The sequence below is a fragment of the Dromiciops gliroides genome, chromosome 1, assembly GCF_019393635.1.
Source record: "Dromiciops gliroides isolate mDroGli1 chromosome 1, mDroGli1.pri, whole genome shotgun sequence".
In the NCBI taxonomy this organism is placed as follows: domain Eukaryota; kingdom Metazoa; phylum Chordata; class Mammalia; order Microbiotheria; family Microbiotheriidae; genus Dromiciops; species Dromiciops gliroides.
In genome coordinates, this window is record NC_057861.1 from 76714871 (window position 1) to 76737998 (window position 23128).

General features: G+C 45.1%; 1 protein-coding gene across 1 annotated transcript in view; it reads left to right on the forward strand.

Annotated features, from left to right (window-relative positions):
- The window catches only part of MROH1 (maestro heat like repeat family member 1), a 177452-nt gene that overhangs the window by 106316 nt on the left and 48008 nt on the right, over positions 1 to 23128 (forward strand). Inside the window, 7 exon segments of the mRNA XM_043977158.1 lie at positions 483 to 587; positions 2179 to 2314; positions 3240 to 3352; positions 10123 to 10275; positions 12799 to 12953; positions 15572 to 15737; positions 17126 to 17322. Coding sequence (XP_043833093.1) covers positions 483 to 587; positions 2179 to 2314; positions 3240 to 3352; positions 10123 to 10275; positions 12799 to 12953; positions 15572 to 15737; positions 17126 to 17322 — 1025 coding nt within the window.

Here is a 23128-nt window from a genome sequence, read left to right on the forward strand (position 1 = left end):
TCAAAAAGGGTGGTTGTGGGAACCAGACAGGCCAGGAAGTAAGGGATAGTACTCATGAACAGGCAGCCAGGACCATGTTTTTTAGGTCTAAGGGGAAAAACCTCACTCATAGGGCTGCTTGTCAAAGTGTGAGGTTGATTGAACATGTTTTGGCTGGCAGAAAGGAGGAGCCCTGAGAGTTTCCCTAGATGAAAATTTTATAGCTCCTCTTTGTTTTCAAAGTGTTACCACATCCATTCTCTCATTTGGCTATTGTTGGACAGTCAGATCAGAGATAGCCACTGTATTGCAGCTCAGCTCTCTGCTCCCATCTATATTCTTCTCTAAAGCTGGAGTTGGTACTATAGTAGAGCTGACTGAGAGGCTGGTACCTCTCTGCTCAGAGCTGGGACTTCTGCCTCTGAAATCTGTGTCTTTTCCCTTTACCTACCTCCACCCAGCTGGCTGAGGTAACATTCTTTTCTTCCTCATCCTCCTTGTAGCATTTGACCCCATGGATCAAATCCCCTAAAGGACATGAGCGGGAACGTGCCCTTGGGTTGAGTGCCTATCTGTTGCGCTACTTCTTGGAACATTTGAATGTGATTGTAAGTATGCCTGCATGCCCCCCAGTTACTTCCATGCCCCAGATCCAGGTCAGTTCCCCCATGCCACCACTATCTCTTTTGTCTCCAGATGTGTTGGCTATCTCCTCCCTTGCCAGAGTTGGAAGAGACCTCTGGAGTCCTCTATCCCAAATTCCTGGCAAGTGGTTGTTAGCACCTGTGCTTGAAGACCTCCAGCAATGGAGAACTTAGTACTTCCTGAAGCAATTCATTCCACTTTTGCAAATCTCTACTTGATAGGAAGCTTCCCTTTAGTCTGCCTCTCCTGTCTTTTCTCTGGCTGCTTGGGTTTACTTGAGGCCTATTTTTCTGTGTTTCCTCTGTTTACCCTCATCCTGTTTTGTATACCCTGCCACATTGAACTCCTTTGACTTTACTCTTCATCTTTTTTCTTTTCCCTGCCTTTATGTCTAATTGGGGACTGAGGGTGGGAAATGGTCCCTATCACACCTTTCAGAAGAATCATTTTGCTGATTCAGCAAATATGTACCACATGCTGGCCATTTGTGAAGCACTCTGGGGAATGCAAACATTTACTATGACAGTCCCTGCTGCAGTAAGTTTGAAATATCCAGGGGGAGATGGAGGTAGTTATTATCATAATACAAGACACTGCAAGAGACATGAAGTTCTATGGGAATTCAAGAGGGGAAGGGCCCTCTTCTAGTTGAAAAGTGCCCTGGAGGAGAGTGACATTTAAACCAGCCCATGAAGAATGGGTAGGACTTTGATAACAGAAGATTGTGAGGGAGGTAGCAGTGTGAATAAAGGCATCAAGGTAGGAATAGAACAGTGAGATTGGAGTCATGGCTTGTGGTCTAGTTTGGCTTGAAGCAAAGAGTCATATATAAGGTACTCATCCCCAGTGGGAGATAAAGGCTAGAAAGGCAGGCAAGGACCTGGGAGGTGGGGGGCACCAGCAAAGTTTGAACTAACCACTTTGGACTTGATTCTGAAAGAAATCGAGGGGTATTGTTAACAGTTGAAAAACAGGGTAATGACTGGTCAGATGAATTCATCTGATGGCCTGTGCAGAATAGATAAGAACATAGAGAATCCAGTTAGGAGACTCTTGTAGTCACCCAGATAAGAGGTGAGAAGGGCCTGTACTGTCTGTGAGGATGGAGAGAAGAGGATGGATTTGAGATGTTTACAGTGATATACTCAAAACAAAGGTGAAATGCAAGTAAACATGAGGAGCATGAATACACCTTAACCTAGCCTTGCACAGTTAGGATGTTTGAGATATAGCCCCTGGCACGCAGTGGACAGTGGCTGGAGTGGCTGAAGACATGGTACTTCAGAGGGTTAACCCAGCAGAGAGGAGGGACTGGTACCTGCTTCTCATCTGTAACTTGGCTTCCCTTTCCTGAGTTTCTGGTCCTTCCAGAACATGCCATTGTGCTTATTTACACTGGTCCTGAAGCAGTAATAGTTATTCTCAGTGGGGCAAGCTGCAGGATGACATCTGCACTAGCCCTGAGGCAGAGCCTCACAAGGTATAGGAGTGAGTGTTGTCCACAAGACTCCAAGCTTCTTTTCACTTCCCTTATGGGTCACCTTCTCTCCCCAGGCAATTGTACCATTCCATAACTTGGGGCTCCTTGTTGGGATCTTCTCTCCGAGGTGTGCAGACTCTCTGCCTTCTCTCCGACATGATGCCTTGGATTGTGTTTACTCCTTACTCTACATACAGCTGTTCTATGAGGGTGAGAGCCACTAGGCAGGGGTAAGGGGGTAATGGGTGGGAGGTGTAGGAGAGAGAAGTGGTCATTGCAGGTGTACCTAATGAGCTGCCACCAGCTTCCAGATCTTAACTCTGATTAGTTGTAGGATCATGGATAAGTCACTTCTTCTCCTTGGATCTCAGTTCTCTTATCTTTATAATGAGAGAATTTCACTCTATGACCTTGTGGGCATTTCTCACCATGTACAAAGATGTACTTTCTGGGGATTTAGATCTTCTGTTCGTGGCTAAAGATACACAAAACAGGAGCAGCTAGATTTGGGGTTGGGTATGTTTTATAGAGTCTCACAGCATTGTGGGTAAAATCTTTGTTGGCTTGTTAATGTTTAGTAATTTTCAGTCATGTCTGACTCTCTGTGACCCCATTTGGGGTTTTCTTGGCAAAGATACTGGAGTGAGAAAACTGAGATAAACAGGGTTAAGTGACTTGCCCAGGGTCCTACAGCTAGTAAAAGCCTTACTCCAGGCTCCATCCACTGCACCACTTAGCCTTTTTGGGAAGCCAATATCATACAAAATGTGGTCTAGTCCATTCATCCCATAGCTACCTGAGAATGCCCCATAGGTGGTAAATAATTATTTGTGGCTGGCTTTCAGGCTTTGCATTTATTGCTCCCCCCACCCCACCCCAGTCCCTCCCATAGTGGGTTAGTCTTGGTGTTCCCTATCCAGTGCTTATAAAAATAGAAGAAGTGGCTCTCTGAAGTGCCCTGGAGCCTGGAGGAGACCATCCCGCCCCAACTGTTCAGCTTAACTTTCTGGAAGAGCTGCCACCAGGAGAGGGCACCCTGATTCCAGAAATCAGAACTTCCTAAGCTGGCTATGTCAGGCTGGAGAATGAATGGCTTTACTTGGGCTATACTGATGAACTTTCTTTTTCCCTGTAGGTTTTGCCCAAGATTATCAGGATGAAGTAGCAGAGAAGCTCTTATCTCTCAAAGAGAGCCTAACTGATTCTGATGTCACTGTTCTCTTTCATACCTGCTACAGCATTGCTCAGGTAACAGCAACTGTGCCGCTAGCCCTGGAATCCTACTCCAGTGGGACAATGGCAGATGGAGGCTCCACAGCCAGCCTGTGAACAACTTTAGCAGGGAGTATTACTTGTACAGGGCTCTGCCTGTAAGAACCTGAGAAGCATTAGAACCAATCAGGTGTCAATAGGTTCAGTGAATGGGGAAAAGAAACAGAGGTGGGGCACCTGCTTTCAGGAGTTCTTGTGAACAGCTAGACCAGAAGATATGGATCAGGCAGAGCAGGCACAGACCAGCTCTCCATGGAAAATTATTTGGGAAATTCAGGCCAAAATGGAATAATCCCAGGGGGCAGCTAGGTGGTGCAGTGGATAAAGCACCGGCCCTGGATTCAGAAGTACCTGAGTTCAAATCCAGCCTCAGACACTTGACACTTACTAGCTGTGTGACCCTGGGCAAGTCACTTAACCCCCATTGCCCTGCAAAAAAAACAAAAACAAAAACAAAATGGAATAATCCCTCTTAATCAAAACCTTCTCCAGGTAGTAGTGGCTACAGATAAGGAGATAGTAAAGTTCAAGTCCACTTATGAGACCACACAGCCCCCATCCCTTGAGTAATGCCTCTTCTTCCTCCTTAATGGAAACCTGGAGGCATTATTTGTTGGCTGTTAGCTTTAGCTTCGCCAGCAAGGGAGCGTGGGCTACATAAAAATTCAGGGAGTGATCCAGGGGCTCCTTCACTTTTAGTTTATGACCCCTCACTGCTCTCTTTGGAGTACCCAGCTGGTAGGGGTTACTTAACAGCCAGTGGGTAGGGACATTTGTCAAAGCACTTGACCCTTCACCCTAAGTTAGAAGGAGCATATGACCCTGTACCTGTTAGCCTCCGGAAGGTCAACATAGGCTACAGATTACAGACATGGTCCAGTCTTTGGCACCATCTGGCTTTTCTGAGTGAACTCCCAGGAGACCCCAGTTACAGGCTATTGCTACAGTCTAATATAGTGACCCCACAGGAGTAGGTTTGCTCTGCTATGGTCCACTTTAAAGACAGGAGGTCTTGTCTGGTGAACAGCATTCTTAGCTGCAGCTTCCACCTGGAAATGCTGGAGCTGCCAGAAAGTCAGGAATTGTACCAAAGCTATGGACCTCAGTGGGGAAGAGCAGAAAAGGGCAGAGAAGCCCTCATGCCTGCCGTGCCACATGTTTGGAGCCAAAGAGATTTATTGCCCCCCCCTTCTGTGGATCATCTAACACCCTTTTTGGATTTAGCCTTAGTTGGTGAACTGCACATCTTGATTTAGCTGAGTGCTATGGGCAAAGGTGAGAGGGAAATAGCAGACACCTATGGGTGGGAAGACACTACCCTACTATTCAGTTATCATCCCAGCTTTTCCCCAGCTCTGGGGACCAGCCATACAGATGAGGGTCCCTCTCATAGCCTGAGCCATTTTCTTGAGCCCTGTGAGCCTAGCATGGGCCTTGAGAAATGCCATATTCAGTTCAATTCAAGAAATATTTATCAAGAACCTACCCTGGGCTTTGATCGCCCTCCGCTAGACAGTGAGAACACAAAAATGAAGAATCACATGATTCTTGACCTCGAGGAATTTGTAAGGAAGTAGGAGGATGACAAGTAGATTCCTATAATACAAGTTAGAATGTGATAATTATAGGAGAGATTTGACAGAAGGGAGTAGAGATTGAGGCTGGGGAGGGCTCAGTTTCAGGTAGAAAATCATGGAAGACCTAATAGAAGAAGTGGCACCTGGTCTGGTTCCTGAAGGAAAAGAAAAATTTTCATACCTAGCTATGCAGAAGCCATCCCTTCTAGGCAGGATAAAATAAGATAGTCTGTTTGGTTTAGAAAATAGAGTATGAGTGAACAGGAGTAAGGTGTGATAAGGCTGGAAGAGAGGTGGGAGCCACTTATTAAGGGTCTCTAACACCAAAATGTAGTAGAGCTTGTCTTTTATTTTGTGGAGATTAGTGACACTGAAGTCACTGGAGCAGGAGTTATGTGATCACATGTGCCCATTCCCAAGAACTACATTGGAGTTTTTTTCTGGGTTACCACATGTTATTTGGTCTCATCATTTGGTGATGTATCCCCTCAGTGCCACTTGAACAGGGGTCTCTCAGTTGGTCTCTGTTGAACTAAATGGGAAAGGGAGGACTTGACACTTTTTTTGGGGAAGGACCCAGAGCTACTGTCACTGGTGATCTAGCAATGGAGGACAGGATGACCTCTGATGATGAGGAAGGGCATAGTGCCAGGCAGCAATGAATGCTAGTAGCTGTGAGCACAGGGACAGATTTCTTTATGCACATTATCCTGCTCTGCCCCCTACCATAAGCTTGGAGGAAGCTGGCTCCTCACTTTATTGGGAAAAGAGGTTCTGGAGTTTCTCCCTGAAGTACACTCTGAGATTTGATTTTCTCCCAGACTTTGGCCTGGATGAAATGTTTTAATGGCTTCATTCTAAAACCTGGAAGAAAGATTTGTGCTGGAAAAACTGACAGCCCACCCCCTTTCTTTCTTTATCCTAGCTAGCCTCAGAGGCACCTTTGAAAGCAGATAAGAAGTCATAGTTCATCTTCCTCCTTTCCTTCTCCCCAACTGTCCATAATTGCAGAGTCGCATCTTGTTTCAAGGGGCTAGGAGAGTGGGGGCTCTTGCCTTTTGGTCAGGATCCTTCATCTTTCTGATTTCCAAAAGCCCTGAACAGAAGTTGTATATCTAGTCATTAAATGGCAAGCTTCCTCCCAGCAGCATTCTCCATGATGGCCAGACTGTAGCCATACTCTGCCTTGAGTTGGGCCAGAGGAATGAGAATACTCTGGGCCTCTCTTCTCCATTTCATTTCGAATCTCATGCTTATTTGGTGCAAATTAATGGACTAAGAGGGAAGAAAACTATTGCCTGGTGTGCAGGACCTAGCAATCAAATGCATCTTATTGCTTGCCCTGCAGCTATGTTCTCCTCATCCCATTCTACTCCCTGCTTTTTACTTCTTCCTTAGGGAACAATAATCAAATGAATATTGCTGTTGCCACTAGAGAGGACAAGGTTGTCCTGTGGCTATATCCCTATGACTGCCTAGACAAGGGCTTCTTAACCTCTTTTCTGCCATGGACCTTTTGGCAGTCAGGCAAAGCCAACGGACCCCTTCTCAGAATATGGTTTTGAAGTACATAACATTTCAACTCTATTGAAATAGTTAGAAAAATATTTTAATAAACAAGTTCCTAGGTTTAGAACATTGGCCTAGACCAAAATTTCTTTCCTGGACATCACACTCATGAATGTTGTATTCTCCTAGTAGACTGTAAGCAGAGACTATCTCACTTTATTTGTATCCCTAACACCAGCACAATGACTAACATATAATAGGACCATACTAAATGTTTGTTGATCGACTGATTGAAGGCTGTGCTCTAGGCTCTCTGAGCCTTTACAGATGATAAAAACCCATCCCAGGGGATGAGTGACACAAGTGAGAAGGTAATCAGTGGGGTATTCACATAAGTAGCCTTAGTTCTATCAGTGGTTTCCCTCAGAAACATGAGGGAATGAACTCCTTAGCTAGTGGAGCCGGTATTGATTGACCAGGCTTGTTTTATTGCTTATTTTAGGGAATGAAGAGCCAGCTGTTGTCCTTAGCGCTTTTCATACTGAAGAGCATGTATGTATGAAAGGAGAAAGGAAAAGAAACAGGAGCCTTCTCACTTCCCTGGAATTAGAGAAAAGACTTGTTGAGGAAGGATAGACATGATTACTATCTTTCACAATCTGAAGGGATATCAGTGGGAAAAGGAAACGGTTTCTCTGGTACTGTGAAATAACTCAGAACAGAAATTAAAGGAAAACAATTTTTGGCTCAATATGAAGAAAAAGTCTTAACGATTATGTCAATTCAACAGTGGACAAAATTGGCTTAGAAGTTAGTGAACTCAGGGCAGCTAGGTGGCGCAGTAGATAGAGCACCGGCCCTGAAGTCAGGAGGACCTGAGTTCAAATCCGGCCTCAGACACTTAACACTTACTAGCTGTGTGACCCTGCACAAGTCGCTTAACCCCAGTTGCCTCACCAAAACAAAAAGTGAACTCTTTGTCTTGGGGATGGAGGTAGGGGGAGGTATTCTAGCAGAGGGGATGTTATAGATGGCTTGAGTCATTGGGCAAGGAATTGGGCTAGATGGATGGTGCTTTTCAGCTCTCTTCCAGCTCCAAGACCCTGTGATTTCCTTGCCTGGAATAAACTCACCTCACCTCCCATATCATTTGCCACTTTCTCCATTCAGTCACCAAATATTTATTAAGGAGGAATGGAGAAAACAAGTATTTATTAAGCACCCATTATGTGCAGGCACTGTGCTAAGCACTTTACAAATATTATCTTATTTGATCTTTACAAAATTCCTGTGTATTATTATCCCCCATTTTGTAGTTAAGGTAATTGAGGCAGACAGAGGTTAAGTGACTTACCTAAGTGTCTGGGGCCAGATCTGATCTCAGGTGTTCCTGACTCCAAGCCCTGTACTCTACTGAATCACCTAGACCTATAATGTGCAAGGTATAGTGCTGGATGCTAAAGATTTAAAGAAAAAAAATGACAGTCCCTGCTCCCAAGGAATTTATATCTTGCTTTTGTGGATTTTAAAAATATAACTTGCATTTCTGAATGTGTTCCTCCCCTCTTCCTTACTTATTGCATGATTGTTTGTTACAAAGATTACAAAAGAAAGAGGGGAAAAAAGCAGTTCAGAAAAACCAAATATCACATGAACCATGACTGGCAGCTTCTGCTTTATCCATACAGTTTATCTGTAGTCTACAGTTCCATAGCAGTGAGATCTCTGGGGCAAAGGGTATAGATGGACATTCTAGTCATTTATTTTTTTTTTTTAGCATACTTCCAATTTTTTTTTTTCTGGAATAATTGGAACATTTCACAGCTCTGTTGTTGTTCAGTCATGTCCAGTTCTCTGTTAACCTGTGGACCATACTGTCCATGGGGTTTTCTTGAAAGAGATAGTGGAGTGGTTTGCCATTTCCTTCTCCAGTGGATTAAGGCAAACAGAGGTTAAGTGACTTCCCTAGGTTCACACAACTAGTAAATGTCTGAGGCAAGATTTAGACTAAGGTCTTCCTGACTCCAGATCCAGAGCTCTATCCACTGAGCCATCTAGCTACCCTCCACAGCACTAAATACAGTGTGTCCCTTTCCCTTTAATACTCACTGCTTTCTTCTTGTCGTCTTTGCCAGTTTTCTGGGTGTGAGATGAAGCCTCAGTTGTTTTTATTTTCTGTTCTCTTGGTGCTAGTGATTTGGAGCGGTCCTTCATATGTTTTTTTAATAGTTTATAGTTCTTCTCTTAAGGACTGTTTGTTCATATCCTTTGACCATTTATCCTTCGGGAGTGGCAAGGAGCTTATATCTTACTGGAAGTCTTTCCTGAACCCCTGCAGGTGCCAAGTAATCTCTCTTTCCCATTCTGAGCCTCACAGTACTTTACCTGCATCTCTCCTTCATACTTTGTACTCTCTCCTTCCTTCATTTTATGACATTGCACTTTCTTAGGTCTCCTTCTTTTCTGACCACTCCTCAGTTTCCTTTGCTTGATCATCATTCATGTCCCATCCCTTTACCATGGGTATCTCCCAAGATTGTCCCAGGCTTTCTTTTCATTTTCCTTTTGCATCTTCCCTCTTGGTGATTTTATCAACACCCATAAGTTCAATTATTATCTCTGTATAGATGGCTTCAAAATCTAAATCCTCAGCCCTGGTTGTTTTATCTCCCCAGATGCATATCCTATGAGCATCTCAAAGTCAATATATTCAAAGTAGAACTCATCCCTTCCTCCATAATTCCCTACTTCCATAGAGGGTACTGCTATCTTTTTCTAGTTACAACCTCCGATTCCTTAATTCTCATCACCAACCTCCTCCCTCAGATACAATCAGCTGCCAGGTTTTATTAGTCTTAGCTCCATAACATCTCTCACATCTGTCCCCTTCTCTTTACAAATCTAGTTCAGACCCTGATTGCTTCTTGCCTAGCTTGCATAGCTAAGGACAAATCTGACCATATCATACCCCTTCCCAAGAAGTTTCCATTGGTATCTCCTTAAACTTAAGGAGAATGTAGCCTTCTTGAGGCAAAGACTTTTTCATTTTGTGACTAATACAATACTTTGCACATAGTCAGTTTTTAATAGATGTTTTTTGAATGAGTGTGTACTTTACCTCTCATTAGATTATAAAATTCTTGAGAGCAGGGTTTGTATTGTATCACTTCATATTCCTACAATCTAATATGGTACCGTACACGTTGTACATACTTAATGTATGTTTATCGAATTAAATTGGTCTGATCAACAAGAGATCTCTTAGGAACCACCTTCTCCCTGCTCCTCAACAACTGTACATATGGACATTAGACTATATTGGTTCAAATATCTTACTTAAATTGAACTGGAGCAAAAAGCTAGTCTTGTTTGGGGTAGCCTTTAGTATTGTTGAATGAGGGGGTGGATAGTTGCCATTTTTACCTTTTGCCCTTCCTTGATCCTTTGCCACCTGGGCCACTCAAACATTCCAGGGCAAGAATTTAGACTCCTAATTATTTTCACAACTTAAATGGTTTCCTTATCATTCACAGTGTGTGGTTGGTTTTATTACCCCTCTCACCCACTAGACCCTAACCAGAGTATCCTAGGGCATTCTCCAGAATGTATCTGAATCCTTTTCCTCCTTGGTTCCTTGCCATATGACTTTTCTCTCTGCAGATTATTGGGAAGCGCCTCCCCCCAGATCAGTTTATCTCCCTTCTACTGACAACATTTGAAGGGCTGAAAGATCCTGATATGAATTGTGCACGTGCTGCCACAGTCATTATCAACTGCCTGCTGAAGGAGAGGGGAGCCGTGTTACTGGAGAAGGTAAAGAACTGTCTGGGCTCAGTGAAGGAGCCTTCCAATCCTTTCCCCCATAGAAGCTGATTTTGGTGTTCATGAGTCATTAACAAGAAGCCTTCCTGTGCAGAGGCCTGGTTGTTACCTGTCTCTTTGAAGTGGTGTAGGAAAAATGTAGTGAGGAGAATTTTAGGCTCATGTCCTTGTTCTTACCATATCCCAGGAGAAGGATCTGCTCTGCAAGAACATCAGAAGACAAACTTCTAAGTGGATAGAGCACCAGCCCTGGAGTCAGGAGGACCTGAGTTCAAATCCGGCCTCAGACACTTTTAACACTTACTAACTGTGTGACCCTGGGCAAGTCACTTAACCCCAACTGCCTCACTCCCCCCAAAAAAAGACAAACTTATATAGGGTAGATCTTATATTGGAATTGTGGGGCTCCCCACACAGTGCCCCTAAGCCTCCTGGTACTGTCCTAGAGCTGCACCCCCTCAACTTCCATCCACCTCAGGCAAGCTAGGCTTTAAGGCAGCTAACTTCTTGCCTTTAGCCACCTCGCCCAGAGAATTTTCTTTGTACCCCAGAGTGATGCTTTTTTTGCCAAGGAATAAAGCCAGCATTTTCCTGTTTTGCCAAAGACGCCTGTCTTAGCTATGCAAGGAAGCTAGGATTTAAATTCCTGCTCCCTCTTTCCCTAGTCAGAAACCAAAAAAAGTCTTCTCTGCTTGCTCCTGTTTCGTAGGTCTTTTGCCTTCATGGTACTGTCACTGTTTGGGATTGTTCTGCCTGACTCTCCATGCCTCTTTCTGCCCTGTAGGTTTCACTTCAAAGCCAATTAGCATTAGACCCTAGGGGCAAACTGGATTTGGGTCCAGATCCTGGCCTGGAAGGTTTAGCGGGGAGAGCAGTTCCTGGAGAAGCAGGAGTCAAAGGTTTTAACATGCCTTCTCTTTCCTTTTTAAACTTTGGATTGAATTTTCTTTTCCTTTCCACTCACTGACATTTGGGGGTTGTAATTGGAAACACCAGTTTTCTTCCTTCCTTGGCTTTCCTGTTACTTTTAGAATTGCTGCAGAGGTCCAGATCTTTACCTATTAGAGTTGGCTGTACCTGCAGATTGCTCCAGTCTCTATGACTCACCTTCTAGTCCCGTGCAATCCAGACTAGATCCTGAAACCAAAAGTGATGTTAATCCTTTCCAAGGGCTTGGGGGAAGGTCCTAGATCAGCTGGTGGGGAGGGGAAAAGAGGGATGCATTTGGAAATGACACCTGAAGATTGGCTATATCACTGAATTTTCTGCTCGTAGCCTATCCTTTGCTTTCTTTGTCAGAAATTGTGTTTTCTACTCTGAGGCAAAAGCAGCTGACTTGTGGTGAGGCATGACCTTGGAATTAGCCTGTTGTAGTTATCTTAGTGAAGGCCTTAATACTAATTATGAATAGAACCTGCAGCATGAATTTGCACCTTGCGTCTGCATCCAGTTACCAGATTGCCAAATGGACTTGAGTGTGTTGGGTATGAGGATGGAGATAGGTGTTCTGGTTCTGGAGAGAGCCTGGGGAAAAAAAAAAGTAATGAAGTATTTACTTCGTGCAAGACCCTGCCATGTTCCCTATGAACAACACTTAGTTGAGTAAGATATTGATGGGCTCTTGTATCAAGGGAGTTCTCAGTCAAAGAAGATACATTGATCCAGCTATAATACAAGTTAGCATCTGATGAAGGGGTGAAGAAGGGAACGTAAACAAAATGCCTCAAGAATTCAGAGTGGAAAAGTAATTTCTACCCTGGGAGGTCAAGGAAGGTAACATCAGGATGGACCATTTATGCTGCTTTTTGTTTTTTTGTTTTTTGGTGTGAGGCAATTGGGGCTAAGTGACTTGCCCAAGGTCACACAGCTAGTAAGTGTTAAGTGTCTGAGGCCGGCTTTGAACTCAGGTCTTCCTGAATCCAGGGCCAGTGCTCTATCCACTGTGCCACCTAGCTGCCCCCATTTATGCTGCTTTTTGAGGCAAATTTGTGCTATCTTTTTGATAAAAGATCGAAGGATATTCCAGGTAAGGAACACAGCATGAACAAAAGCAGGAAGGATGGGATATACTCACAGAAAAGCAGCCAATCTGGTTTGGCTGGAACATGGGAGGTTTATAGAGGTCAAGGCTAGAATTCTTCATGGTTTGAAAGATGCTCCCACCGAACCTGTCTGTTTGTGTTTCCCCAAGAGGGCCTAGCACATGATTTAGCACATGGATACTTCTTATTGATGCCTAAATCACTGATCCTAGACTAGGTTGTTGAGGGAGTGTGTGTAGGAGATATAAACCCCAGAGGAAACAGAAGAAAGACCTTATACCAGTTGCTAACTAGGTTTGGACTTAGAAACATATTTGAACACGAAAGATTTCAGTTGAATCCTGTTTGGGAAGTTGACTGGTTTTGGTTTCCTAGAATATATTTCCTGGCTTGGGGTAAAAAAAGCAGGGGGCTTTTGTTTTTGCTTATTCTCTGGCCCCATGATGTGTGTTTGTTGTACATTTCTTTCTAGGTGCCTGAGATTGTGGGCCTGATCCATGGTAAGCTACGTGAGGTCAAGGATGAACATGTGGCAAAGGCTATCCAGCAGAGTGTGTATCTCCTTGCGTCTCAGCATAGGGCAGCAGTGGTGGCCAGTCTCTTGGCTAGTCCCTTGCCCTTTGACAGGTATGGATTCTTTGGGGCTGGTGTGGTCTGCTGACAGGGCTCAAGCTAATTCTCTGGTTCTGTTGTACAGGAGGAGGTTCCCTCAGAACTTCCCCAGGGCGAAGCATTTTCTCATTTACACATCCTGTAGAATCACTTACTGGATTTAGCGTCATCTGTAGGGTAGTGAACTCAGACTCTGAGCCTGAGCAAGTGACAGGCTTTTTTTCCCTGCTTCTACCCTGACATCATGGCCACCCACCCTGAGCCTTCTATTAACATAGTCCAGACACCCCAGCTTGTGGTGTTCCTTCCTGCCTCAGCTATGACCCTGTCATTCCCTCCTTGCAGGTTCTCCTGTCTTATTCTAGGACAAAGGTAAAAAGAAAGTACAGCCAGCACCAGGCCCTGCTTAGGGAAGTGCAAGCCAGCACCAGGCAGGGGCAAAGAGACTGGTGTCACCTACACCAGCCAGCTGTAGATCTGAGGTTGTCCCTGCACCTGGCTTTGTCTCCAGCGCAGGTCCAGCTGGGACTGAGAGCAGGAAGGGGGAAGAGAGGAGGAGGATGGCCTGTTTATTATCCACACGCAGGTTGCACCTGCTCCTAGAAGTTCTTAATTCTTGTTAGACTTTTTAAAAGGTTGTTTTCTACTAGCCATGGAGTCCACTTGGAGATCAAGACAGGTCCTGGCTTTTAGCAATAGCGTTATGAAACCTTAGGTCGGGAAGGAATCTTGTCAAACCTCCCACTGCATCCACTGCTGACCCTCTTCCCTGAATCTTCCTCTACCTTTGGCTTCTCTGACACTATTCTAATCTCCATATCCCTCTCCTCTCCAAATTTTCTCTCTCCCCTTCATTGTCTCCTCTTTTTCCTTATAGCTTCCAGCTTTGGACATTGACCAAGACTCAGCCCTTGACCCTTTGCAGTCTTTTCCTTTTGTTCTGAATCTCAGCGAGCAAATCCATTTTGGTGACTTCATTTATCCATTTGTGACTCCAGTACCATAGTGCAAATGATTTCCAAAAGCCAATCTTTAGTCCAGATCTCTTACCTGAGTTCTAGATGCATCATCATTTGTCTGCTGGACAGTTGGATTTGAATGTCTTCTCACTACTTCAGATTTATCATGTTCAAAACCAAACTACTTATGTTCTCTCTAAATCGGGGGTTTTAACCTGAGGTTAAGAACAAGAGGGCTCATGGCTATAAATAGATTTCAGGGCATCTGAGAATTATATAATTGGTTCCCTTTGTGATTCTATATATTTTATTTTATGCATTTAAAAACATTACTTGAAAAGGGGATCCACATGTGCAACCATAATCTTTACGTCCTGTGAGTCCTTCATTTGAAATGCCTCCTATCCATTCCTTCCTCTCTATCCTCACTGTCACCACCCTAGTTCAGGCCCCAGTCATCTCTTTCATAGATTATTGTAATGGTCTAATCTTTCTTCATGGCCCATCCTGAGCATGCTACCAGAATAAGCTTCCTTAAACATTACTTTAATCATGCCACTCCTCTGATCAGAAACCTTCTGTGATTGCCTGCCTCTTGGAGTTTCAAGTTCAAAATTCTGTCATTCTAGAGTCTCAGTTAAATGGCTTTGCCATCTCTAGTCAACCTTGTATTTCCTACTGCTTTCCAGTAAGCATCTTGAGCCAGGAAACTATAGTGTTTGGGGAACACTTTCTTGGAAACTTTCCACTTTTTCTGATCTTCTTTCTCTTTCTCTTTTTTTTTTCTTTTTCTTACTCTACTGGAAAGTACTTTATAAACCTGAAAGTACTGTATAAATGTGAATCATTAAAAAAAAAAACAAACAAACTTGAAGCCTAGAGAGGTTTAGTAACCTGCCCATACACCTTCTCGCAGACCAGTAGTTTTTCTGATGTACCACACTGCTTCACTGTTGAACTATTTAAAAGGTTTCTATCTTCCCCAGGTTTCAAGTGGTGGTATTTTATCACTGTCAGTTGGTATATAATAAAGATTGATAAGAGCTAGGTGGAAGCCATACACACTTGGCATACTCTTGTTGGGAACTGGTTCTAAGAAGGGCATACTGCTCTCAGAGTGGTTCCTGGGGCTTTGATCCTCTGGGAGGGGGGAAGATGCTGTGGACCTAACTGTATCTCCCCAGGAACCTCCTATTAGTAGGTTAGAACCTTGAAAAGGAGAAGTCCCCGGAAGGCTCAAAAATGGCTCAAAGGTAGATGTTCCTCAGGATCTGGGATCATTGTGGAGTGTTTGGGTCATGGAGTTGGTTGTGATGTGAGGGCCCTGACTGGCTGGTGGAGCACTCTGGGGCAGGCTAAACTGGGCTTCTGTAATTACCATCATCTTTCCATTCCTTTGGTATTTAATATATGCTCACATTTCATTTGTTACTTCATCACATGTATATGATGTCCCTCCTACTAGACTTTGAGTTTCTGGTGGACAAGAACTATATTTTCTACCTAAATATCCCTTAGGATCCTAGAAGATTAAAGTGGGAAAAGACCTGTGCCCCAAGCCCAACAATGTGAAACCCCCAAATTTTTAGTAAATGTCTGGTTTTTTGGTCATGAGGGGTGCTGTTCACCCTGGTGTGGAGGTGACTTCTCCCCTGCCTTCTCTGCTCTATTTAGTCATACCTGTTCCCTTTGGAGGGCTCTGGCCACAGAACCCACCCTCACATCCCAAGTCCTGGAGCTGCTTTTAGACAAAATGAATAAAGATGTCCCATTCACAGAGAACAAGTCTTTCCTGTTGAGCAGCAGTTACGACCGGGTGGCTACAGTGATCCCTCTTGCTGTGAGTATAGTGGCTTTGACCTCTCCTCTCCCCTGCCTTTAGTGGGCAGGTATACCGTGGGTTTCCAGTGGGCAGTAATAGTCAAGGGATAGATGGTGGATTGATGACTTGGAGGAGGGAATGAACCCTTGGAGTGGGTATAAAGCAGCCCCTGAGGCTCTGGGGTAAGATCTGACAGAGGTGAGCCTTCCCTGCCTCTTAGTGCTTGCTTCATTGTCTTCTCTCCTCCCATCTACCACTTAGCCTATCACTAAGGCACCTGAAAGCTTTACTTTCCCTTAGTGAATATACCCCACATGCTTCTTTCCCTGTTTTTGACAGTTGGTCTGTCCCCACTCTTGTTCTTAGGAGTGTGGACGGGAAATATTATGGGCAGGTTCTATACAGGATGGCCCTGGAGACCATGGAGTATACTCACCTGTCCTCTTCCAAGGTCTTTCATTCCTATCACCATATTCTCTCTCCCTCACTTCCTCTGGTGCTACTGCTTTAGCCTGTCCATCTCTCTTTCCTCCATAGAATGCCTTGGGGGGTATGGGGTGGTAGAGGTAGAGGGCACAAGGGGGTCAGCAGTAAAGTCTTGACCTTTCTAGATGTCATTCTGGATATCACTGCCTGAAATGCTCTTTTCATTTCCTCTACTCAGGTGTCTGTGCCAGGCCCTGCTTGGGGAAATAACGCATCACCATATAATGCCTATTAGCTCTAAGCTCTAGCCTCATAAAAGGCCTCTCAGGTGTTCATCCCCAAGGGAGATCATTTTGCATTTTATCCCTTAAAAAAAAATAAACCCAGCTTGGCAGCTTTTTAAGCAGTAAAACAGCTGTGAAAATTTCCTCCTCTTCTCTGAAGAGCCGAGTACAGATGGTACAGGATCAGTCCCTGTGAAAGCCAACACTTTGCCCCTCCCTCCCTCCCTTGTGCACATTGCCATCACCCCCAGTGTGTTTGGTGCTGGGTAATTACCGAGCTCTTTAAATCAGCCGGAATAAGGTTATGCAAGTGTAATGTTTGCATGTGTGTAGTCTTCCTGCCCATAAAATCTGAGCTGTCAGATCTCCTGCTCTCCCCTCCCCCGAGCAGAGAATTCCAAACTCTTAAGCATTTCAGTTTCAAAGTGAAATGGCCCTTAATGGTGGCTTTTGTGCTTTGTTTCCATTGGTCCCTTTTTGGATACTGTAGGCCTCCAAACCAGAGTAACAGAGAGCCTATGGAATTATTGTGGCCTCCTTACAGAGCCAGAATTGGAAAAGGGTACTAAGAGCTGGCTCCCTTTGTTTTTGTAACTGACTGAGCCTAACCCAGTCAGGTATTGTGGTAGGACTGGAGATCCTTTCTTTAATCCTCTTCTTTTTCGTTCCCCCCCCCCACCCCCCTTTCTCCTCCAGGCCACATGTGCTCTGTATGAGATCATGTCTGCTCCAGAGTCTGGGGCAGCAGTGTTGGGCCTTTACCCTGAGCTGTTTGTGACTCTCCTGTTGCGAGTCAGCTGCACTGTGGGTGTCCAGCTCCCCCGGAACCTGCAGGCCAAAGAGAGGAAGGGTGCCAACCCTCGCCTAGCACCCAGAAACCTCGAACCCTGCAGGTAACTCATCTTGGATGAAGTTTCAGCTGCCACGGGGAGGGCCACCAGCCATGTGGAATTGATTATTTTTCATAAACATAATCACACATGTGAGAGAGAGAGAGAGAGAGAGAGAGAGAGAGAGAGAGAGAGAGAGAGAGAGAGAGAGAGAGAGAGAGAAAGAGGGGTAATGGTTGACAAAGTAATCCTAGGTTACAGCACTGATGGTAAGAGGGGCTCCCTTGTTTGTCTTGGGATGGGGGTTTGACCCAGTAAATGATTCTTCTTTAGAGGAAATTATTCCTTTTTTCCTGCCTGGAAGGTATGTTTTAGGTTTTATTGATTATATTTACAAAATGTTCTCATTGCCTAGTTATCTTTCAAGTAAAGTTTAAAGGAGCTCAGGAAAAAAGGCTGTTCTGATGGAGAGGCATAATATAATGGTAATAATAATCTGCTTGGAGTCAGGAGAGACCTGAGGTCACATTATGACTCTGATATTCAATCTGTTTTTCTTCATTTTAAAAATAAGAATAATCATACCTTCAGTGCTTATCTCCACAGTGTTGTAAAGGTCAAATGAAATAATATATTGTATTGCAAACTATTACATAATTGTCAGGCATTATAACTTTTGTGACATATACAGGAACACACTAAATTCACCCTTTCCTTCTTCTGTCACACATGTAAGCAAACCCCTTGGGCTTGGAGCCTTAAGGGGTGGGGGGAACAATGATTAGGAATTATAAGCAATCTATGGCTCTCCTCTTGTCGCTGTCCTAAATGAGAATAAAGTAGGGAGAGGGGCAACTTGGAATAAATTTGGGTAAAGTGTCCAGGACTTTCCTTTCCCCCTTGGCTTTGTCTTGGGGTGGAGATATGGTTTGAACTGGTGGTAGATCTGTAGTTGTAGTTGTGTCAGCATCAGGAACCTAGAGGTACCCAGTAGCTAGGGAACCAGGCCTAGCCTCATCCTTCCATGTAATAGGTACTTCATAAAATTTCATTTGAGTTGAACTTCTAGAAATGTGAGGATGTTGTCTGGATCACAAGCACTTACTTCTGAAAGAATTCTCCTTCCTTGGAAGAAGTTTTATGGGGGTTGAGGGGTGGAGGATAGGTCATGGGTATATCGAGATCCTGCTCAAAGACAGTTTTCAGGGGGCCTTCATTCTGTGAAATATTCTGATTCCCACAACCAACTGGGGGTTTCAAAGCCCCACTGGACACTTGAGGATGAAATTGGTGGAATAGTTTCCAGAGTTTTTCGTGGGCTAGTGCAGGGACCCTATGGAGTCAAGACTAGCATGGACTTACTAAGGAAGTCCAGTAGGCCCTTGCAGCAGTCAGATAACATTCATGAGTATTGCCTTGTGACCCAGGTCAGAAAGGAAGATGGTGCCCACTGATCCTATAGGGACGTGACTCCTGCTAGGTAACAGCTTCCGTACCTTGAGCTTCCTTGTAAGCCTGGGATTTGCTTGAGTTCCCTTTCCTCCTCAGTGAGCTCTGCTTTTGAATTTTTTATGTTTTCACTCTAACCCCCATCCCCAAGGAGGCAGCCTCTACCATCTTATCATCAAAGGATCATCCTCAAGAGCCTTTGCAGAAATTAGCCTTTGGCATTGGTGGTGACAACTTAGTTCCAGTCTTTAGTGTGTCCTGCCTGATGCCCATGGAGACTAGAGGCATTGTCCCATTGTGCAGTCAGGTCCAAAGTTCTAAGTATCAGTTAGGCATGGCTAGGTCGGTGTTAGAGAAAGGGCCAGGGATTGATTGTGACTTCTGTGTAATCAGACCAGGCTTCCTGCAGAGAGCCCCTCAGTTCTCAACCAATGAAATAACACCTGTCACTACCTGCCCCTTCCTAAAGTGGCCCTGCGTACTTGACTGTGGTGCTGCTGTCTCCTCCTCAGCGGCATCTTCTAAGCAGGAATAGGAAGTGGCCAGAGGTGGGATTAAGACCTTTGGCTAGAAATAAAAACTGAACTTCAGCTGGCACATGGGAAAGCCTCCTCCCCTCCCCCAGTTTTGTTAATGCTCTCTTTCTCTTTTGCAGTCTTTTCAGAGGCTTGCCATGCCAGGTCTGGCGTGACCAGGACCAACTTGTGGCTGATAAATGTCAGGGGGACCTTTCCAGCTATAGCTACCCTGCCTCCTATGTAGCCTGAGACAGTTTCAGACACTGCAGCCCATGTGGCAAGCAAACAGGCACATACTACATAGACTGTGCCGGAGGAGGGTGTCCAGGGCCTCTGTTTCTTTGTCTGCCAACAAATTTCTCTTTCTTCTCCCACTTGAAAAATTTTAGTCACCTCCAGCCTCCTGGCTTGCTAGTTCCCCCTGGTCCAGATGTGGCTTCCAGCCCACTGGGGCTGGTACAACCTGTCTGATCAGCCATTGGGCGGTGCTTTAAGTCTGGGCAGCTGCCACCGAAGCCTCAGCTCACCCAGTCCTCAGGATCATCTCATAAACTTTATTTATAGGAGGCCCATCTGCCAGAACCTTCTAGGCACCTCACAAAACAAATGGAAAATATGAAAGGGGACAGAGACAGTGCTGAGGCCTGAGCAGGAGGATTCAGTTCCGGATCTCAGGGTAACAGCCCTGCTATAGAAGGGCCATAGCCTTGCAAAGTGTGTGGGATACCCCTTAGTACTGTAGGTTGCTACCCTGTGTCAGAAGTTGACAACCTGCAGTGGTGTCTTGTGCTGGGAACAGAAGGAGCACCCTTATTGAACAGCCTAGCTTTAGCTATAGTCATGCCCACTATGTCAGCCTAAGGATCCTCTGAAGCCTTAAGACTCATTTCTAAGGAAGAGAGGTGCCTATACATTACTGTGGGGAAAGTATTTTCAGGGATGGATGGATGGAGTGATTCTTACTATATCCACTTCATTGATGTATTTCTTACATGTAGCAAAATCCTAGCAGTTTTAGAAGTGAATGCTGTGAAATCATACTCTTAGAAATAAGTATCTTTTAAGGGGAGAAAAAACAACCCTAGGGGCTAAGAAAGGGAAAAGAGGTAGGAACACTCATCTAAATTGCTAATGGATTCCTAAGCCAAAAATGAGTTTTATCACTTTAAATTTGGTATAGCTGACCAAAATTTAAAGTGATAGGCTCTGTTTTCAGCTTGGAAAGCTGCCACTAATTCAAATGGTGGCTTTTCCAGCCAGAAAACTGTAATGGATGGAAGCAAGTTATTATGCTGGATAGGAAAGCTGCTATCTGATTAGGATTTTATTCAGGCCACATGTTTAATAAAACTGAGAAGCGACCACTGCCCACCTCCTTAAAAAAAGGCTGCCCTCTTTCTCTTGTGTCACCTGAATGGAAATAACCCAGTGTCAGACAGAATTCTTTGTCATTATCATAACCTCAGTGACACATTGACTTTTCTGGGTCTGGTTTTGTGGGTGTCCTCAGCAGTGGCTGTCAGAGCTATGCTGTTACACCCAGGCAGGTGGCCTGGCTGCTCTTTGAATGGTGCCAGAGGAGAAGCTTTGCTGTTGCTTCCCCTGGTCTTCTGAGCTGAGGACATTGATGCCAGCTCCTGCCCCTCCCTCTCAAGCTCTATATGAAGAACCCAGCCAGACCCCAGACCAACCAAGTATGAGGAATCTTAAAGTCACTTGGAGCAGCTATTTGTCACCCATGGAAAGCAAATCTGGAGCCAGCAAATGACATCTTGACCACTAGAAATAGTGAATACTGTTTAGAACCAGAAGGCCTCCCCAGTGGAATGTGTTTGACCCTGTTCTGTCTGACTGAGGTTCTAGACATTGGTGATTGGGGCCAAGTTCCTCCTCACTGCTTGAACAGCTCAACCCTACAGTTACATCTCCATGCTCCTGACTAACTTTCCAGTTTCTCCCAGGTGAAACAGGGCTTGTGATCAATACATTCCTGAGTCTGGGTGCCAGGCACATGTGTACATATTCTCCTTTGGCCCTCCCTCTCCCTAAATTGCAGTGTTTCTGTGGCCCATTAACCCTTTCTTTCTTCTCCACAGAGGGTCAGAGAGCTTTCCCACATGAAAGAGCAGTGAACCAAGACTCTTGCTCATGTTTTGGCCTAACCTGCCCCAATGACTTTGTCCTGTTTCCATAGGCTGCTTGTTACATAGTCCTCCCCTTCACATCTCTTAACATTTACCTGGTTCCTTTCTGAATCCTGTCTGCCATTTATGTTATTGGAGACTGAAGGGGTGTAGTCCTGGAGGGACTCTCTGGTCACTGATTCCAGCTGTGACCTCAGAGCCCCATAGGTCTTTAGGGGTTTTTTCCCCTTTTCCAGTTCGTGACTGGTGTTGTGAAGGAGGAAGAGTGGAAGTGAATGGGACAGAAGGACTAGGAAGACATAGGACCTTTCATTTGTCTGTCCAGGGACCTGCAGTGCGGTGAGGGAGCTAACAGTGGTCATGGGCCTGCCTCTCCAGGGCTCCCTTTGTGCTCTCATCTGGAGATCCCCAGAATTGGCTTCAAATGGAAAGAAATGTGATACAGGCTTCAGCAAAGATATTTTTTTCTCCTTCACCCATCTTTGCTTCATGCTGCAGGTGTGATTTCAGAGCCGTGGTGTTTGTACAGAAAGACTAGTGAAGGGGTGACGCTTGGCTGGGAGGCGCCAGCCTAGGGATTGTGGCAAGGCTGGAGCCCAGTGCCCAGCCATGCAGGCACTGGCCCAGGCAGCCTCGTCTGCTTCTTGCCCTCCATACAAATAGGCGGTGCTGGCTGCCTGGCCCCGACGTCATTGCTGATTAATAGGGGAAAATAGTTTATCCAAAGTAGAGAAAAATGCACAGCCTCTAACTTCCAGACTTGCCCCAGGAGGTGGTTACAATATCAAAGTAATTTCCTGTAGGACTTTTGAGTTTGAAGGCTTCATGATTCCTAATGCCAGAGAGAGACCGTGAAGGTAAATAGGATAGCTTGGCTAGGAGCAATTCTGGAAGCCCCTGGCTTTTGTTGGAAAGGGAAGAAGCTCCTGTGGGACGCTGCGGAGAAAGGGAACTTAGAGGAGGAATGATGTTCGTGGTCTACAAGCAAGTGTTCTCAACAGGCCAGCATCTTCCCAGTCTGGAGGGCATACAGCAAAGTGAGCCCAGAGGCCCTCCCTGGCCCCCTGAATTCAGCGGGCACTCTTCTTGCACTGAGGCTAGCTGTCCAAAAAATAGGAGTATTGGCAGTTGGATTTCCCCCAAAACACGGACTGACAGGAAAGAGGCATGAGTTCCCAGCCAGCCTTACTGCATTGTTAGTCAGGTTGTTTCCTTGCTCCTTATATTCATTGTGATCTGCTGTATCCTAAATCTTGTCCTTTCTCAGACCCACCCACCCCACCCCCACCCTACTCACCACCCTTTCCAGTCCCCCTCCCCCACGCTCCCCACTCTTGGTCCTTTCCCAGATCCCTGCACTTCCCTTAGCTTTTTGTCCTTTCTCAGCCTTTTCCTCATTGTAGTCACTTGCTGTACTTTGCTGTCCCTACCCCCCCATCCTAGATCACTCTCTTTTCCCACCTCCTTGCCCTAAAGGCACTCCCCCACCCCTTACTCTCCCAAAGCATTGCCTTTCCTCTCTCTCCATGACCTAATTTACTGTTTTCCCCCCTTCCCTATCTACTGCCCTTCATGTGCTCTGCCTGTACTTTTTTTTTTTTAATTTATTTATTATATTTTTTTGGTGAGGCAATTGGGGTTAAGTGACTTGCCTGGGGTCACACAGCTAGCAATTGTTAAGTGTCTGAGGTCAGATTTGAACTCAGGTCCTCCTGAATCCAGGGCCGGTGCTCTATCCACTGCGCCACCTAGCTGCCC